The 15,627-nt window shown below is 39.6% G+C and overlaps 1 protein-coding gene across 2 annotated transcripts in view; it reads right to left on the bottom strand.

Moving 5' to 3' along the window:
• Window positions 1–15,111, bottom strand: part of RAB2A (RAB2A, member RAS oncogene family) — a 45,846-nt gene extending 30,735 nt beyond the window's left edge. Inside the window, exons 1-4 of one of the 2 annotated variants that reach the window (XM_061996100.1) lie at window positions 14,944–15,108; window positions 14,722–14,855; window positions 6,139–6,210; window positions 2,942–3,009 (exon numbers count right to left, since the gene is read on the bottom strand). In XM_061996100.1, the coding sequence (XP_061852084.1) occupies window positions 2,942–3,009; window positions 6,139–6,210; window positions 14,722–14,767 (186 nt within the window). In that variant the 5' untranslated portion in view covers window positions 14,768–14,855; window positions 14,944–15,108. Of the gene's footprint in view, window positions 1–2,941; window positions 3,010–6,138; window positions 6,211–14,721 lie in introns of both variants that reach the window. The other variant, XM_061996102.1, reaches the window with a different exon arrangement.
• Between the last annotated feature and the right edge of the window lie 516 nt (window positions 15,112–15,627).

Raw genomic sequence — 15,627 nt, 5'->3', positions numbered from 1 at the left:
AGTCAATACAATACAGAATATCCCTCTCAGGAAGACAAAGGCTACTGACTTAGCCTAGTAACAAGCCCAGTATCTCTCTGCAACAATGAAATTCTTCTGAGAAGCAATTTTAATATTTCTTAGTGCTACACTGCCACAAGACAAACAACCTCATCTACACAGCTTGTTTATAAACACACAATGCTGAATATCTTTCATGGTATGTGGGGTTTGGAGGTTTTTTTGTGGGTGTTTTTGTTTGTTTGTTTGTCAGGAAAGGAGGGTGCTGGTGTGTGTTTTTGTGTCGGACTACTTTTACTAAACTATCAGCTCACAGGACCAAATACTTTACTAACATTGCTAACAGGATATATGCATTCCTTGAGTGTATCTTTCAGTTTGGCCTCATGTGAAGGTAATTGAATTTGCACACTACTACATGAAAAGCAAACTGCAGTAGGGCAGAGCTAATTTCTTTAACACACTCCTAATTCACACTAAGATGCTAATGAAAAAGTTGAATATTCTTATTACACAAGAAGAGCACACAAATGCATGTCACAGACAGGCGATAGTGGTGGCTTCAGCTGTCCCTGGAAGTTATGACATACTCCAGCAGTGAGGTGTGCTGCAGTATCCAAATATTCGCATTATTGAGCTATACCTTTCCTTGGAGCTGAAGAGACCTGCTAAAAACATCACAAACTGAACACTGTAGCACACAAATATCAGGCCAGAAAAATCTCAATTAAAGTGTTTAATTCTCTTAAGAAAGCAAGTCCTTATTCACTGTTAAGCAGTCAAATCTTATCCAGTTCATTTCTTATGCCTCTGCTTAAGGTGCTTTTTGTTCAGTGACAGATTAGAAGCATGTATGTAAAGCTAGCACTAAATCAGAGAAGTGCTAGTGCTGTGACTCATTAAGAACCAACTGAAAACATAAATACTTCATGTGTTTCCTTAGCTGTAGGTGTAAAATAAACTCTCTCAAACAGAAATTGTTACAGCTTAATAAATATGCAAGTAGCCCCAGTAACAGCTGTCAGGTTTTGCTAAAAGGAAAAAAACTCTGACAGTGCTCAACACAAATACACAATACAGACATGGTAACTTTGGCCATTATGGACACCTCTATATATTTTAACATTTTTAAGTAAAATACCTCTTGAGAATTACTTCCTCATATTTCTTCTTTTGCTATTCCTTCAACACCTTTGTACCTGTGACCAGCATTGATACAATGGAATTTAGATATGCTTACAAACCAAGATTGGATTAGGATAGAAATATCCTGTCTTTTAAAAATCACATTGTGTACGTTTACAGATTTATCTATGACCAATGCACTAAGTTACTCATTGTTTACAACTTATAAATTATTAACTACAAGACAAGCATATAGTCTTTTCCATGTATGAAAGCTTTCAACGAATATTTTTGATTTATGTGTGATACACTTAAGAAGCTACCCAGATAAATTCTTTTTTTTTTTGCAGGGATTTTAAGTCATAATCAAAAGAAATTCCATTGAAAACTTTGCTATCAGACATTTTGAATGCATTCAAGCAGCTGAACAGACTGCAAACAGCTACAGAGTTGAAGTTCATGTGTATTCAAGAAACAGATAACAATACATTAACAAAATCAGTTTGAATCCAATGAAAGACAGAGGCTGCATTGGTAGTAAAATTAGTAATTTTATCTACAGAGAACCTATCCCAATTTTAGGAAACAAGGACCAAAGTAAATATGTTCTCATGTGGTCACACTATATACACTAAAAGTTTGCTTTTGAAGCTACTGTTAAACACAGACATTTGTTCATCTATTAAACTCTAAATGACCAGGCATCTTGATAGTCTGCAATCTACAGTTAACAACAGTAAAAATGTTCAGGGCAGAAAAAGCCTAAATTGAGCACAATCTGGCCATATTATTCTATATCATTTGATGGAGAACTTCCAAGGAGGCAAGGATGTTAGATGCCATTTCAAATGATGAACTTATTTAACAAGTAAGGTACTTCAGAGCTTACCAATGAACTTAGTTAAAATATTGCATTTGTTTACATTTTTTAAACACATGCATGTATCTCCCTTCATTGATTTGCTATATCAAAAAGAGCATGTACAGGAGGCCACGTTCATGTATCCATCAGTTTCTAAAAGTATCCCAAAACACTTCTGGAAAAGGAAATAGACAACTCTGCCTTAGGGAACAGTTAAGCACATTTGAAGGACAGAACCATCAGTATGAGCATCTTAAAGCACCTGCATCACAAGTATAGGTACTGAGGTTGACTATGGTAAAGTGACAGACAAAGTCGAAAGCACCTGACTTCACTGGTGTATGTCCTTAACCTGAGCCTCTTCAAAAGTCCAAATTTGGTTTTTGGTAACCTTTTCAAAACTTAAAGCTTTTACCAGTCTGTTCCTGATTGTCTGAAGTATTTACTATCTCCGTGATTATAGTGAACTTGAGTTCTTAAGTCTTCTTCTATGAAAACAGCAAGCTGTATCCTTTCTTCTACATCTCTAGTGCAAATATTTCCACTAGAGAATTTTTGATTAAAGCTACTAAACACATCACAATTTCCCAACAGAAAGTTATGGTAGTCAGACCTTGCATGAATACACAGAGAATAACTACTTACAGAAATTTAAGTTCTTAACATCATAGAAAACTTTTCTGTGAAAGTGAGGCAGCACAAATTCCAGCCCTACACATTTGACAAAGCTTTACTTGAGGAAGTAACGTTCCAGTGCAAAGGCAGAAATTTGGACTAAGAATACATAATATCAAAAGTAGAAATTTTAGCAAATTTTTGATCTTCACAGAAATCAAAGAGCTGCAAGACAAAGTCAATAGTCTCATACAGGTGCTGATGACAGTTTCATCAGAACAAGAAGAAAGCTACTAAAGACATACGTTGAAATAAGTTCTACGATTTGCTATTACTTACCGTATCCCAGATCTGAAGCTTTATCTGTTTTCCATCAATAGTTATCATTCGAGCCCCAAATTCTACACCTGAATAGATTTAACAAAATATTACATCATTAGCATATATCAGAAAAAAAGAATGTGAAGTCCTATGAAAGCAAGAACATGAATTTACGTTAATACTGTAGGAAATGAACTATTTCACAATCTGCTTTTAGAAAATTTTCTAGCTGCTTAAAAGTTTTCCAGAAGAATGAAAACTGATACTTTCCGAGTGCTTGACAAATGCATTAATTAGAGCAAGTGTCAAGGAAGTATTTCCCACAGTTTTCCAAACGACTAGATCAGATGGAGAACTACATGTCCATTTGAATGCAAACAGGAAATTGAAGAAAACTGAAGTTATTTTAATGATTGCTGAAGCCAGTTTAAAGGAAATTAAACCTACAGTTCTTCACCAATAAAATATTCTAGTAAGTGAGCATATAAATTACACCCTCAACATGACAAAATTTATTACTGTATTAATTAAAACTCATCTGCCTTCATAAAACAAAAAGTGCTTCCAAAATTCTATCTAGTTAAAGATAGTTTCACAACCAAAGAAAATAAACAAAAGAAATTCCTTCATCAGAAAAAGAAAATAAACCAGGCTTTTGTACCATCTCAAAGCAATTTTAAGATCATTAGAAGTAAATTAATCATAAATTGAGGCTATTACTACAGTAGGTAAAATATGACAAGTGCCTAGAGATACTGGACATACTTAAAGGCTAACATTAATTTCCATTAATCTCCGCTTCATATATCCACAACTTCAGAAAAAAATAAAGACTTAAATAGCTTAAATTTTGTCTAAAATCCCACACTGTCTATATTTGGACTTAGGTCTTCCAATTAAGAGCATTTTGTTGAAATATTGCAAATATCTCTTAAAAAACTTGTTTAGAATATTTGGGCAGGGTTGGGTCAGTGCTGCTTTCTGCACAATGGCTTGTGGAGAAGGGTGTAGAGAGGAACTACTCTACCTCCCACAGTATATCAGAGCCAAATAAAAGTCCTGGAACAAAAGACAGTGTGCTCTCTTTAGCATCCAAATTGAAGGAGTGGCAGAAAGGATGAAGCAAGTGAAATAAAATGCTCTATCTGAAGTCAACTGCAGAGTCAGAATAAGAAACTTTTAAGGGTCACCACTGCATGTATTACTTAATCTCAAGCTGTTGATTTAAATCCAGCAATCATCTCAAGTGTTTAGTTTCTACATACAACCCTAAAGAAAAACAAAAAAGGGCATGTATTCTGTTCCATCAAAATATCTGCTGAGACAAATTTCTGAATTTGAAACAACACACAGTTTGATGGCAAGTTTGTTCTCTTAAAGAAGGAATAGAAGCAGTTCAGGTTTAAGGTAAGGGCATGTCCTAAAGGCAATAGGTAAATCAAACAGACATTTACAGTGTTTTTTGTCACTCCAATCCACCTAGAAGTGTTGGGTGGGGGTTGGTGTTGCAGTTGGGTTTTTGAGTTTGTTGTTGTTTGTTTTGGGGGTGGTGTGGTTTTGTTTGGTTCCAAGTCCATCCCCTGCAACTGTATCATGTAGCCTCTCCCTCCCTCCTTCATCTCTTTTAATAATAGACACTTCAATTCTCAAATGAAAAATAAACAAAGATAACTGTTGTATTGCAAGTTCTTTTGGAGTTCACTTTGCAACCTGATCTAGGTGACCCTGCTTCTGCAGGGGGGGTTGGACTAGATGATCTCTAAAGGTCCCTTCCAACCCCTACCATTCTATGATTCTATGATACACTAGGACAATTCTGAATGTAGCTCAAAATCAGAAAAGTACCTGCTTCTATGTATTACTTATCTCCATTCTTGCATTATGGTGCTATCTAGTTCCACCTCCTCATCACACTAGCTTCAATTTCTGCTCCCAGATTTCAGCTATGTGCTGGGCAAAGAACTGGCACTACAATCACCCTGATGAGGTGAAGCTGTTTCCCACAGCCTATCAGTTTCCTTATCTGATAGGGTTGCCGAATGCACAAGTGGTATGTATAAGGTGTCATATACTTGGCAGATCTAAAGAAGAAAAAAAATGACAAGAACTCATGCCTCCCTAAAGAACTCAGGCTCTTTATTTGGATAGCCTATCTGCTGCCAAGACCTAATAAATATTTGAGAGCTCACACTAGCCTAAGAATTTGAACTATATTAGATATCCACACACAAGGTGTGGGAGGGCTGTCAAGAGAGAAAGGGAAGCCATAATGAAAATTGCCCGATACATTCTGTTACAAGAAAACTATTTGTTTACATTTCAAACATCTATTTCAGTACTCCCAAACACAGGAAGCCTACCTATTTCAGGGCAGCATCTAAAAATAGAGACTAGAGATACATTTTGTGCAAGGCTCATCATGATTAGAGTTGATAGGTTCCTTGAAATAACATCAAGAAGTTCAAAGGTTCTGCAGCCTCAGAGAACAGCATCTGTTATGCTTGATATTGAAACCGATCTGAAGACTAAGCTTGCCCATAGAAGAATTTATTCCAACACTATTCTTCATATTTTGTGTAGAAAGATAAATAAATATTTGTATCATATACTGTAGTTAGATCAGAGGCAATACATTCTGTCAACATGCATTCATTTTCCGTAATATCAGTATCAAATCATAACTAACAAAAATGGTTGACAACCAGTTAAGGAGTTGTGAAGAAAACACCCTGTTCCTTCCAAACAGTAAATACATTCAGACTTCAGTCCTTCTCTATCCAGAAGTCAGTCTCCACTAACAGTAAAATTGTTTACTCATCTGTAAGGTTAACTTTGCTTTAGTTTATCTGTAACTTGCCTTCAGGTTTCTGTTGACAGGCTAATATTCTGTTCCCTACTGAAAAATCTGCTATTTCCATCACCATCAATGCATTTCAAGCTTGGCAAATTCTACTTCCATGACCATTCTTAGTTTTTCTTAAGAGGCTGTTGAGCTACTATACCTATGGGGTTTTTTTTATTTTTTCAGATTGTACCTTCCCAGGAAGAAAAAGATCTCCACTTGGCTTTATTAGCTAACAAATATTACTGGCTAAAGATTCACTGCTACATTAATACAGCACAAATCCTACATTACCACTGTACAACAAACTCAAATGCATGCTGAGGTACCCCAGCTGATAAACCATGAGCAGCGGGGGACAGAGGAGACCTACCAATAGTGAGATCGTGGACTGGTTGAAACCGCTTGTCTGTAAATTGTAATAATAAACATGATTTCCCAACACCTAAGAAAAGAAAAGAAATAGTTTTAATAAAATTAAAAAAAAAACAGTTGTAAAGAACCAACAGAAGTTATTTAACGTGAATGGTATATGTTGTTTAAAATTCAGTGTAGAACTAGTATAGATACTATATGTCACCTAATTTGAATCATGTGCAATTTTTTCATAACACAACAGCATTTAAAGTTACAGAAATGTTAAAATCAAAGCAGTTGTAAAAAATTGAACAAAAATTAAATCTTCTTTTGAAAAAGCAGTTCTGCCTTGAAGTAGAAAAGTTTCCTAATAGATCTTCAAAATATTATTTCACATCCTCTCTCCAAACTAACTATAGGTCTTGCTACTCCTCACAACCTTAAATTTGCTTCAGTACTTTCAGCTTTCTTCCAAGATAACTAGATCCTCAGTAGCACCTCACTCCCACTTATGTCCTAATTCATCATCTGAAGTAAAAGCAATACATATTATAGTTGCTTACAACCAGTATGTCCTACTGTCCACAGGTTCCCAAGAGGCCAAAAATTAGTCCAGGCAGAATTTGCAACAGCAGAGTTCACATTAAAGCCAGCCAGACAAAACAAAACATTTTCCTCAGATATCCTCATTTCTGACTTCAAAGAGTTAACTATCTCATGTTACACTGACACTGGTCAGCAAATGGGCAATTCCTTCTGGATGTGAAAGCACAATGAAGTTAATGCAGTTGACAGGAGTACTCAAACTGGCTAGGTTTGTAGTAACACTTCTTTAATTTATTTTTTCCTTGTTCTTCTTTTACTTGGAGTGATCATTCTTCCTGTTCTGCTCTGTCAAATTTCATTTTCAATCCTTGAGAACTTGAAAGTTATACATTTGGTTTACATAGATATGAACTCTGAACTATTATCACAACATACAACACTGTAGCATCCAAGTTCCTTCTGTACCTAGCTTTATCCAGCTAGATAAGGCTATTTTAGCCACATACTACAGGTCAGCAACAGCTAATGAGAAGCGACATATCTGGTAATAAAAGATAGCAAACAGAGGGATAAGGAACAAAATCATACTGCAAGAAACAAGATATACATACCAGAGGTTTGCATACAGTGACACTGATACATTTTCTACTAAATTCAGCAAAGTTTTTTAGTATGGTTTCAGGAGGAAACAAAGCCCATACAATTGTAATCACCGTCTACCTGTCATTTTGCCTTAAAAACACTAAGATCAGTGGCTAGCTTCAAACAAAACTAGCAGAAATAGGAAACTTGCATTGAGTTTTGTCACAAAATGAGTTACAACAAACTGATGACACACTGAAATTCATATCTCAATCGATGCAGGATTTCAGCAGCCTAAGCCAGTTTGTGCTGCTATCCCTGCTCTCTTCCCTATAGTATGTTCATGCCCGTTTCTTCATATAGCTTAGACAAGTTCTTAAGCAGTTTCAGTTGTCCTCTGAGTTAGCATGCTAATCTGACAAGGAGAGTGACAAAGCAAACAGAAATGGCTCAATGCAGGGTCAGACAAGCATGAGAAATAGTTCAAATGAGAAATGAGAAGAGAAATGCAGCAGCCAGCAGATCAACAGCTTAGAGTGGCATGGTACTACAGCCCAAAGCAAAGTTTGCAGCATAAGCCTTAATGAAGCTCTTTTCCTTAGTTCTCTGGCTTATGACAGCAAGTTGACAGAAGGCAACACATATAGCTTTTGTGAAACATTAGCAGACATTACGAAAAGTGGACCAGGAAAGGTGAAGAGTGCTGGAAGTAAGAAAGAAACAGGGAGAAGGACAGGTAGAATACTCAAGTTGTAGGGTAAGAGAACATAAACCTCTAAGGAATCTTAAAACATTAATAATTATTCTACTCACAGAACACTATATAAACAAGTAACTGCCCCATTGCAGAATATAATCACCATCCCACTTAGGAAAAAAAAACCCTAGAAAACATATCAGATATAGAATATAGAATAGCTTTTGCCATTAACCTTACAAAGTGATTTCAGCATCACTGGAAAAAGCAGAACCTCAAAACTATCCAATATTTCTGCATAAATCTTACAAACATTAGGAAAATATTTCAAACCCTAGCCAATAAAGTGACACATGATTAAGTGTCCCAGCACTACCCCTCAAGCAGCAATCTGATATTTCTTGTTCTTGTAAGGCTAGTGACCAGTTTGTTGATTCAAGAGAACATAAAAAACACTAACATCAGCACAGCAAAGATGACAGACAGGAACAGCCTCATTGATGTAAGCTTTGACACAAGACAACTGCACTTCTAGCGACTGTTATGTAGCAAGCCTTTTAGAGGCAGACTGGGTTCAGTACACAGAAACAGAAGAAATTACTAGTTTCTACTTAATGCCATTCCTGCTGCTTCAGAACCTTCCAGTAAATACTGTCTGGAAGTCCCTATGTTTTGCACTGTTGCTAACTGAAAAAGAGCTCTAAAAAGTTGCAAATGAAGCTGTAGTGCCTACCGAGTTTAGGTTATATCCATTTTGGATGGCAGTTAAATATTTTATTGCATATATTTAATAGTAATACTTTTGTTTAATTTCATGGTTTTGAGACATTGCTAGTTTATAACAGGAAAGTTCTTATGAGAGTAGCCTGTGGCCATTCACTCTCCTGAGCAGATAGCACTGGAACGGACATAAACAGGAACCTGGATCAGGAACAGGAGTTGTAAGTGAACTCGCAAGCAGTTCACCACTTTGGAGCATAAACAGATGCTGCAAAGATCAATTAAGAGTAGCAAGATGGTTAATTCCATGGCACACAGTTTAAAGTAATTACAATGGTTAACTCTAAGAGCTAACTGGCTGTTTATGGGGTATCTCATGCACTTAGTACTGTAAATGTTATACCTTAAATAAGGCAGACACTTTGAGAAAAGTAGTTGGGCGTGACTTTGTCAATTTTAGAACACAAAAGGGAAAGATTCAGTTATTTATTAACTCATTCTTCATTTTACTGCCACAATTAGTTTAATATAGATTCATATAAACCATTCCCAGAGGAAAAAAAAAGTACCTTACAACAAGAATTGAGCAGAGCTGGGATACACTTCACCAGTAGCCACAGTAAATAAAAGCTCTTGCTTAGCAACACATGAAAACACTGGATTACATGCTCAGAGGGCAACAGTGTGCTTCTTCAAAAGTGCCTGTTCTAGGATCCCTTCATCACTGCTTAGCACCTCAATAGTGATGGGAAATGGGACTTGTGCTACAGTAGCTTTGCCCTCTGGTTCTGAACAGCCTGAGCTGGCTCTCCAAATTCCTCTGCCCACTCCTAAGAGGTTCATAGCTGAGACAAGGAGTGGTAACCAGATTAATCTATTTTGGCAGCAAATAAACATGGTATTAACAAAGCCATCTCAAAGAACTGTCGTCTTGTTTCACAAGACAGGATGATCAATCAGTTCACCATATACAGAAATGAAGACCTAACTTCTCCTTCCACATCTTCCTGACCCTCCCAGGTCCAGTTTCCTTCCCTGAAAGTACTCCAGACGAACTCAGTGGATTTGGCCATCAAATAAAAAGTTTATCCAAAAAGTTGATACGTTTTCCACTGCACTAGCCATTGATTCAGCTCATGGTAGACTGTCAAGTCCTCACAAGGTAAGGGGAGCAAGATCTCCTCTTTTCACATGTAACCAACTGTCAGACTGGATGCTCATGAAACCAAAGTCCCAACACCAAATGAGTTGAAACAAGCTTCCTGCTTCTCTCATCTCCCTTTAGAAAACAAACAAAAATACATCTTTAAATATGCTAAGCGCAGTCTCAAACAACAGACAAGTCTCAAACAACATAGATTTTGAAGTCAACTCTTATTTAAGCCAGGTAATTAAACAGTACAAATGTCACAAGATATACACCTCTAACCTGCCTTATCGGGTATTTTTAATTCTTTCTAGTAGTCTGCACAGCTTCCAGATGTTTTGTAAGCTCTTATCACAGGTCACAGCTCATTCCTTCTCTCGATTCTTTCACAGAATCACAACGGTGGGAAAAGACCTTTAAGAGCATTGAGTCCAACCACTAACCTCACACTGCCTGGCCCATCACTAAACTAAAACACATCCCTCAGCACCTCTTCTATGTGTCTTTTGAACATAGAAGGGTGCCAAGCAGCATTCTCATGAAGCCATTTGTACAGCTGTCTACTTAAAATCAGTTACTTGTAGCTAACTTCTAAGAGGCTAAGAAGATGTACAACACCCAATATCTTCTCTTTTAGGGATCAAAGTATCATTGAAAGGGTTTCATAGCAAGATAAAAGTAGTACAGATCAGTAGTCTGATTTGCAGTATGAACAAGTTGTCAAGCTATCACAGAGTGCTAACACCAGCTGTAGTGGGATGAAAATCAGTTTAGTTAAGGAGTATTGTTACATGCTCATAGAAAATTAGGGCAAGAGGCTCTGGTCATGCACATTGCTAGCTAGTAACAGTTGCTGTTCCAGAACAAAGTGCACTGACACTAGCAACATTTCACAAGGAGGACTTAAAAATAACACAAATTCAATTGCTTTATTTCAACATTTGAGAATTTCCCAGACATGTGAAATGGTTGACTAGACAGCTTACTTCAGAGAGTAAGGATAATTAGATCAAGCAATTATACTTTGTCTCACCATCTTCCCCTGGTAGGATTAACTTTGAGATATCATTTGTTTATAACCAGTAACTATCTTCTGAAATTGAAAGGCAAATGAATGCTCATTATACAAGAAACTATGAGGGTTGCTGAATTAATATATTCAAGAAAAGCAGAAGACAGAACTGCTCATGGAAGATGCAGCAACCCTGGTCACAGACAGACATTTAGACAGGATGCAACTAACAAGTTATATTGGTGGTGAGAGACCTGATAATTGTAAAACTGGTATTTTAGGTATACTAAAGTTCAGTAGCATTCTCATGTAGAATCTGGTAAATATACTCTAATACAGGAATATATTGTTTAACACATATTAAATACTCTGGAAAAAAAAAATCCAGCTCCAGTCTTTACAGAAACTCCATGTATCATTGCCAGTTCACTCCCACCTGGTACACTGCTGATAACAAAAACATTTAAGCAGAAAAGAAAATTTCATAATACAGAAAAACGTTGAAGAGAAGAGATAGACTTTCAGTCACCAACTGAAAAACAGGCAATAGAAGTGTGCTAATACTGTTCACTCTAGCTCAGATCAAAGTCCATCTCAAGTGGTGGCCAAAAGCAGACGTGTAAGGAAGAGTGGAACCATAGCATTGTCTTGGTTGGAAAAGACCTTTAAGACCATTGAGTCCAACCACAAATCTAACACTCCCAAGCCCACCACTAAACCATGCCCCTAAGCACCTCATCTGCATGTCTTTTAAACATCTCTGGGGATGAGGACTCAACCATCTCCCTGGGCAGTCTGTTCCAGTAACAACCCTTTCAGTGAAGAAGTTTTTCCTAATATCTAATCTAAACCTCTCCTGCACAACTTGAAGCCACTTCCTCTTGTCCTATCACTTGTTAGTTGGGAGACTAGACCAATCTCCACCTTGATACAGTCTCCGTTCAGGTAGTTGTAGAGAGTGATAAGGTCCCCTCTGACTCTCCTTTTCTCCAGGCTAAACAATCCCAGTTCCCTCAGCCACTCCTTGTAAGACTTGTTCTCCAGATACTTTGCCAGCTTGGTTGTCCATCTCTGAACACACTCCAGAAATCAGTGTCTTTCCCATAGTGAGGGGCCCAAACCTGAACACAGTACTCAAGGTGTGGCCTCACCAGGGCCAAGTACAGGGCAATGATCACACCAACTGTGTGTGGATGAATTCCTACTGTCAGTCAAAATGAAACAGACTATCAACCACCAAGGTAAAGGTCTCAGAACCCTAAGCAGAATGGACCACCTATGCTTCTAAATGTATATGAAAACTCCTATAATGTTTCAGAAATAACCATGAAAAATCTTTTGATCCAGATAACTCTACAGTCAGTATTCCAAAATACCCGTACTTAACGGTACCAACTTGATGAAATTCCATGCTAGTATTTCACTGATACAATGTAAAAAATACACAGATTTATGGCAATGTTGTTGGAGTATTTGAAAGACAGCACGCCTGAAGTAAAAGTCATTGACTGTCAATAAACAATGAAGTAAGCAATGTAAGGGAACAAGATCAGTTGAGCAAAAACTAGTCTTGCACATTCAGTTTCTGTATCTGTCATTTGAATTCCTGTGTTTAATTAAACAAAAGCATGTGGAATCACAACTCAGAAAAGACATACGCAGGTGTCTGGTATAACTGCAGGGGTTTTTCATTGGTTTCTTTAGGGTTCATATCATCTGCTTTGTTTTGTAACGCTGAAGAGGAAGAAGCTAAATGTTAACATCTGTCCTCAGCTGATGCTGTCTTACTTTTCTCCTACAATTTGTTTACAACTAATTGCTGAGTCACCAGGCAGCCAGATCCATTTCCAAAGACTCTAAATCAAGTCCCAGAGATAAATTTCTTCATCACCATGAAAATTACATGGCCTGTGAGGCCATTGGCATATCTTCACTGTTTGGAATGCTGTAGCAGACCACCACTGGAACGAGACAGTTCCAATCCACTTTTAATTTCCATTAGCAAAGCTATGAAATCATTTGCCTTTGTATGAGGAAGAATAGTAACATCTCGACCATCACAATAATTTTGGCAAGAACGACAACAAAAAATGGCTCTTCAGTACTAGCTATATTAAAAAACTGACTTACCACTATTGTAATATTTAATTCACTTCAAGAATGATTGTTGCAGTAGTTTTAATTAGCTTCTTGTACTAAATCTGAATAAAAGCCACAGGAATTTATACAAACAAAACTAGTTAACTGTTTTCCTCTTTGTGTTTCTCTATCTTTTCCCATATTTGTCTCTTAAGCATCTGAAACAACCTCAGAAGCGAAACATATGCATTCTGTTTTTCACATTTCAAGAAACTGAAATGCAAAATTGCAGCACAGACCATTACACTGAGGACATTTCATTGTAAAGATTTTCATCAGTATACAATTAATGTACCAAACCAATTGTTTGCTGCTGTCTCTACCACTCTTAATGATTATAGATTTTAGAGATGCATCAGAATTGGCCACTTGTTCTGAAGTACTATCATTCTGAAGTCTGAACTACCATTTTGCATCCCTAGGCAAAACTCCCTTACTTCCCCTGAATCTGCTCAGGTAGTCTCCTGTCCTCTGCTTTAATGACTTTATGTCTATAAAGTCCTTACATCTATCTTTATCTCATCTATATACTCAAGAAAAGTTAGAATTTTTTATTACAACCTACAGCTTACTGCTTCCAACAAAGTCATTATAGGTGTGATGTATTTCTGAAGATTCATTTATACTATAGCCTAAAAAAACTTCCACTTTAAATATGTTTAGAAAAACATAAAAATCACGTAGTATTTGTGTCCAGTGTATTTAAAAACGTCATGTGTAATGCAACTGTAACGTACATTATACCCTAGCAACAGATAATTTGCTTCAGAAGTATGAAGTACAATTATATAGGTATTCTCGGAACAGCACATAAAATGACAGCTGTGTCATCAAACTTATTAAAGACAGCTTTTATTCAAGTATGAGGAAAACAACAGGAAATATGCACAATACATAGGCACAATAGTTAGCTATGTTAGCTACCTTGTCCTGACAACAGATTGATAAAACCATGCTACTTATATCTCCGCTATGTTGAGGAAGCATGGAACATATTAACAAAGGGGTTTCAAACAGGAATCTCTATCAACCTATGGTGATGCCTGTGACATTCCTAAGCATTATTGTTACATAGTAGCCAATGACATCTAGAATGTTGCAAGTTTTTAAAAAGTAGCAAGCAAATTGTTGAAGAAGAGATCAGAGAAACAACTTGAAGCATCTGTGAAAGCTGGGGTAAAAAAAAAAAAAACCAAAAACAAAAACCCTCAAAAAACTCAACAAAATAGAAGGAAGGAGCTAGGGCTTTTAATTTCCCTTTGACAGCATGTCTTAGCACTGCTTGCTACAGCACCTTCAGCCATGCTGAAGGTATCTCGCAATAGTAGTCTTGGCCTCACCACAAAACTGCGGGACGTTATGAGGCACCTCTCAGGCCCCGCTGCAGCGGGGATGCAAATAAGAGGCACTACCGGGGTAAAGTTTTGCAGTGACAGCGCTTTTTTTCTTCTCCCTCCCCTGCTCCGATGCCGCAGCCACTGGCGTGACACAGTCCGACCTGCCCCGCGGCCTGTCAGGCAGGCCCGAAGGCCCCTGCCAGGCTTCCAGGCCTGGTGCGGGGCCCGAGGCTGCCGAGAGGCAGGTCGGGGCTCCGGGCGGGGCCCAGCGCAGAGGCGGGGGGAGCCGCCTCTTCGCGCAGAGCCACCACGTCGACGACGCCAGCACTGCGGAAATGGGAGCGGGGAGCCGGGCCCTGCTCTGCTATCCGCTCCGCCCGCTCCCGGCGCCGCCTCGCCTCCCCGCCCCCGCCGCTTACCTGTGTCCCCGATGATGATATACTTGAAGAGATACGCGTAGGCCATGGCCTCCCGCTCCCTGTCTCTGCGGCGCTCGCTCGCTCCTTCCTGACGCGCGCGCGCTCTCCGCCCGCCCCCGCTGTCAGGGCTCGCGCTGCGGAGAGGTGGAAATGGTTAACGGCCACCGGGCGGCGGCCCGCTCCAGCCGGGCTCCTCCGCGGGCACCGCTCGCTCTCTCCTACCTCTGCGACAGCGGGCTCGCCCGGTCGCTGCTGCCCTCCCGCCGCTCCCCAAGACGCCGGGGAAGGCAGACGCGACAGCGGGAAGAGCGAGCGGCGAGAACAATAACAGGCGCCGAGCGGCCCCGGACCCCTCCGGCGACGTCACGCACCCACCTCCTAGCTCCGCCCCGCCCTGACCCGGAAGTGCTGAGGTAGCCGCTGGCCCGCCCTCTTGTCGGCGTGGGGGGGCGGCTCGGGGCCCGGGTCCCGGCCCAGCGCCCGCGGAGCTGAGGGGAGGCGACGGCCCGCTGCCCCTTCCCCCTCGCTTGGACTCTTTGACGGGTGCCGGGGCTGCGGCCGCTGTTTACCCTTCGGTTTAGTAGGAGAGATAAGTGGGAAGGCGATCCCGTCCTAGGAGGCCGGGATCTTGTCAGGGGGAGTGTGGTGCGGCGGAGGACGCGGTGGCGTCTACCCTGCGGTGACCCCTGAGCGGCTCCGCGGGGAGCGGGAGAAAGGTGGCTGGCGGGGAGAGGCCGGGAGAAGGAGAACGGAGGCGATGGGGCCATTGTTCGGCACTGCGAAGCTCCTGGTTCGCACAAGAGTCATGGCATTCAAGTGTGAGGGTGCGGCAAAGTCCCAACATTTAGGGTTGAGGCATTTGTAATGTTTCTGGCTTAAGAGGATCCAGGGAGAAAAAGCTTTCTT

This window comes from Colius striatus, chromosome 4 (genome assembly GCF_028858725.1).
Source record: "Colius striatus isolate bColStr4 chromosome 4, bColStr4.1.hap1, whole genome shotgun sequence".
Lineage (NCBI taxonomy): Eukaryota > Metazoa > Chordata > Aves > Coliiformes > Coliidae > Colius > Colius striatus.
The sequence above is the reverse complement of the archived record's forward strand: the minus strand, read 5'-3'. Positions and strand labels throughout refer to the sequence as shown.